The sequence below is a fragment of the Apis dorsata genome, unplaced genomic scaffold, assembly GCF_000469605.1.
Source record: "Apis dorsata unplaced genomic scaffold, Apis dorsata 1.3 scaffold_333, whole genome shotgun sequence".
Lineage (NCBI taxonomy): Eukaryota > Metazoa > Arthropoda > Insecta > Hymenoptera > Apidae > Apis > Apis dorsata.
The window spans coordinates 263,444-268,225 of record NW_006263601.1 but is presented as its reverse complement, the minus strand read 5'-3'; the positions used below and the strand labels follow the sequence as shown (position 1 = coordinate 268,225).

General features: G+C 17.5%; 1 protein-coding gene across 1 annotated transcript; it reads right to left on the bottom strand.

Moving 5' to 3' along the window:
- Window positions 1–1,818, bottom strand: LOC102677985 (ribonuclease H1). The gene is made up of 6 exons (XM_006617998.2): window positions 1,658–1,818; window positions 1,308–1,457; window positions 1,137–1,236; window positions 845–975; window positions 480–744; window positions 1–407 (listed from the first exon to the last, which is right to left on the bottom strand). Exons 1-6 carry the CDS (start codon window positions 1,765–1,767, stop codon window positions 327–329), a joined length of 837 nt encoding a protein of 278 aa, XP_006618061.1. The 5' UTR covers window positions 1,768–1,818; the 3' UTR covers window positions 1–326.
- Window positions 1,819–4,782: the final 2,964 nt, after the last annotated feature.

Below are 4,782 nucleotides of genomic sequence, written 5' to 3'. Positions count from 1 at the left end.
AATAATTATCAATAATAACTTAATTAATAAAAATAACATGATTTGCATTTATTCACTTTTGATTGCAAAAATCTCAACATTTCATTATTATCATATTATTTTTATAAAGATAAGAAGATATAATAAGATATAATTTTCTCGTCACGTGATTTTTATTTTTTGCTTTTAAATAATTATTTACTGCCTTTTCATCATTTTTTTAATGAGATTTAAATTACTTAAAAAAAAAAATATGAACAAAAATTCAAAAACTTATTCCCAAATTTTCAGAAATTTAGATTCTCATCTGAGTGAAATTCTTTACATCATATTTAATATAAATATTTCTAATATTTTGAACATCCAGCTCGTGCTAATTTATCTGCCATTTCATTACCATAAATTCCAGCATGACCGTTAACATGATTCTGAAATATTAAAATATTAATATATAAAATAGAAATTCAATATAAAATATTAATAAAATAATTATATATTACCCAGATCACATTTAGAAATTTTAAAGCATTTTCCATTTCTAATAATTCAATTTTATTTATTACAGGTTTATTATTAAAAGTTTTCCATCCATTACGTTTCCATTTTGGCATCCAATTATTTATGCAAGAAATAAGAAATTGTGAATCTGTATTAATTTTTAAATTTTTAATACCTGCTTTTTTTGCTTGTTTAGCTGCTATAGTTACAGCTTGAATTTCTGCCATATTGTTAGTTGCTCTTCCAACAACTGCTTTTGATATATTACTAATTGAAATTTATAAAATTTTAATAAATTTATAAATATTTATAAATAGATTTTTCATATTGAATTAATAATTGAAAATAATTAAAAAATATAACATACAGAGGATGATTATCGCCAAACCAAACACCTATACCTGCTTGTGCATTTTTACACCCATTTAAACTACATGCACCATCTGTATATACATTCACATAACCATCGTTATCAATGTTGAAATCTCCACTTATTTCCTAAATGATTAATAAAGATATTATAAAATAAATTTCAAAATTTATATTTATATTATATAGATATTATAGATATTATATTAACTATATTATTAATGAAAAAGATATAAAAATCCATTTATCTTTTCTTTATTTTTTATATTTTCATAAATAAAAATATTTACCTTGTTTTCAATATGTATAATCTTTGAATGTTCTTCTAAACTTATCTGTTTTCGTTTTTTCAATGATTTTTTATTATTATTCTCTTGATTATTTTGTAATCTAAATATATTTTTAAATTAAAATATAAATGTTTATCAATAAAATAAAAGATAAAAATTAAAAGTTTTTACCTTTTCCCAAGTATAGACGATAAATTTTTATTGTTTTCTTTTTTATTTGTTTTTGTATATTGTTTAATAAAATCTTCAGCTTCTTCTTTTGAATGAAATTTTCTAAATATGGGTCGAGGAAATTGGTCGACTTGTTGTTTACATTCAAGCCTTAATTTAATAAGAATACAAAAATTAAAATATTTTTTAATAAAAAAAAATATTTTATAATTTCTATTATAAAATTAAAAAATTAATATATTAATGCATTATATTATAAAAATTCATTAAAAAAATATATAAAATATATAAGATTTTATTTATAAAATTAAATATATAATATTTTTATCTATAAAAATAAAAATTATTACCAAGTATTGTAAATACCAGATGTACGACCTCTTGCTACTGCATAATATTTGGTAGACATATTTTCTAATATATTAAAAAAAATGTCAAATCGATTTATTATTATGTACATATATTAATTTTATAAATTAATCTGAAATAAATATTAATACATTATAAGTATACAATAAAATGTGATAAAAAGACATTAAAAATTAATAAAATTTAAATTTATTCTATTAAGGTTATTACAAGATAAAATTAAAATTTAATTTATAGAAATTATATAATTTAAATCAATATATATTAATTATAAAATCAATAAATCAACAAATCAATATTCATTTCTAGTTGCATTTTCTTAATCACATATATAATTTTATTAACGCAGAAACTGCTTATATATGAAAATATAACCATAAATAAATTATAAGACAGACATGACATCTTATAAGACTTTGTGTTACCATAGACAAAATATAAATAGATGTAACATATAATATGATTTTTTCCATCAGGTAATAATCTGCATCTTAATTTCAAAACGAATTTTGAAATTTTTAGAACTATAGAGATTCAAATTTTTAAATATAAATCTAAAACTAAATTATATCTATAATCTTGAAAAATTTAATTTTGATAAATTTAGGAATTTCAATAATATTTTTTATATTATAAAATTTTATAAGTCGAACAAAATAAAACAAGTAAAAAAAACAGATATTCAAATATTGGAGCAATAAAAACAAATCGATAATATACAAATTGATATATTATATGTATGTAAATAATATAAATTTTTTTGTTTGCTAAATAAAATTTTTATCAATATATTTATAAATTTTTCTGATTAAAATAAAATCAAATATAATTTCGAATATATTTAAATATTTCAGCGATAAGAATTTTTTTTTGGTCTATTAAATGAATAAATATATAGTAATTAAAATATATTGTATTTGATTTTCTTTTAATTAGAAAAATTTTACAAATATATTGATGAAAATTTTATTTCAAAAAAATTAAAAATAAAAAATTACATTCCCGATCCGTAGCAGGAAGAGAGGGAGAAGAGAGAAGGGAGAAATACAAGTAGCAAAACAATACAATAGCAAGTATAATACAGTACAATAGCAGTACAATAGCAGTACAATAGCAAAGCAGTACAAGTAGCAAAAAGGGATAATCACAAACCATTTATTATATATAAAATTTAAAATTGATTTATAGAGTTTTTATATGATTTCGTTTATGGAAATATAAAGAAAAATAAATTCAAATTTTAAGATTAAACTGTTTATTATATATTATTCTTCGATATTTTTTTCTATTTTTAAATATAGAATTTTTAAATCTATATGTTTTGAAACAATTGACAATTATGTATTTTGTTATATTTTTCCATGGTTTATCAATAATTTTCATTATTTATAGTAATGTGATTGATAAAGATGTTTTTTTTCTTTTTTAATATAAAATTTTTTACCAATTTTTTCTATATAGAATTTTAAAATTTTTAATAATTCTTTGATCTAAAAATTGCAATCTTGAAGTGTTTGATGAAAAAAATTGTATTGATAGTGTACAATTATCTATAAATAATAATATAAATAAAAAATTTTTATTTTGTTATATATTTATTGATAAATTTAAAATTAAATTAGAAATCATATATGCAATATAATTTTTTTTTATTTGCAATATAATCTAGTAATAACAATTTACAATTTACAAAACAGCATATTTTTATACTTTCCTGAAAACAATAAAAATTTTATATATTTTTTGAATTAAATAAAGATTTAAGTTTTTTTTATATTTGATATTTACTGCTAAAATTGAAATTTTTTGTATTTAACTATATTTGCTCATTTTTCATTTTTAAAAATCATAGTTTTATTTATAATAAGATATTTAGAATATAATTCTTTTTACATTAAATATTTTACACTTGATAATTTGTTATTTAGTTATGTAAATTTGTTTTCCATTGGTTGGAAATTTTATTATTCACATTAGCACAATTTTCAAAAGATAATGTTACATTTTTCTTAAACATCAATTTCCAAGTTATTGTTTATTTTAAAGTTATTACAATCCAGAAATTTGGCAAAAATTTCAATTGTTTATTTTAATATTGATTTTCTAATATATTTTTTCTATCATTTAAATCTACATCATTTAAACCATTTTAATAAACAATTTTCAACATTAGAAAATTTGATACATTTTTTTTTTCTTATAATTTAAATTATCTCCTGAGATCTTTTTTTCTTACGATTATTGATAAAATGCTAATAGAAATTCAAATTCATTAGCAATATTTTATTTTTTTTAATCCACTTTTTATTGTTTTAATTAATTTAATTTTATTTTGTCAATTAATGTTAAAGTTTTAATTTATGTTTCAAATTGATTTTGTGAATATAAATTGATAAAAAAAAATAAGAAATGATACAACTAATTTTTAAAATTTACTCTCTTAAGCGAATTGTCTTTATGATTAAGATGTATGCACTATTTAATTCTATAATAAAATAAACAATTAATGATCCGCAAAACCATTGATTTTATTTCATATCTACTTTCCATATACATATACTTACTTTACATATCTGCATATTTTAAGCATACATATATTATATATATATATTTTCGATATATTGATAAAAACTTTTTAATTAATGTTAAATTCTGTTTATACAAATGTAATTAATTCAATTATTTTCTTCAGTAACAATCGTAATAGCTAGATAATAATGTAAATAGATAATTGTTTATATTTATAATTAATCCATGTGCTCCATCTTATTAATATATATTATTGTCAATCATACAATAAAAATTATAATTATAATATATTTATGAATTTTTAACAGTTTATCATTTAATAAATTGATTCAAATTAACGAAATGAATATGCTACAACAAATGTTATTGCATATCCTTTTAAACATAAATATGTAAAAAGCATATGTAAAAATATATGTAAAAAATGCAAAATAAAAAATATATTTTTGAAGTATATAAATAATATAAATTTTTATCCAACTTCTATTTTTATTTTTTTTTTTTAAATTTTCATATAAATTCATAATCTATTAATAGTCTTAACATTTATAAGACTTTTACATAAGATTAACGACAC

What these genes read in the sequence shown, in the direction of transcription:
- LOC102677985 (XM_006617998.2), bottom strand. Translation starts at nt 1,767, where the DNA reads ATGTACATAATAATAAATCGATTTGACATTTTTTTTAATATATTAGAA. An exon ending in TTATACATATTGAAAACAAG is followed by an intron (nt 976 to 1,136) that starts GTAAATATTTTT and finishes TTAATCATTTAG; the next exon opens with GAAATAAGTGGAGATTTCAA. An exon ending in TTTGGCGATAATCATCCTCT is followed by an intron (nt 745 to 844) that starts GTATGTTATATT and finishes AATTTCAATTAG; the next exon opens with TAATATATCAAAAGCAGTTG.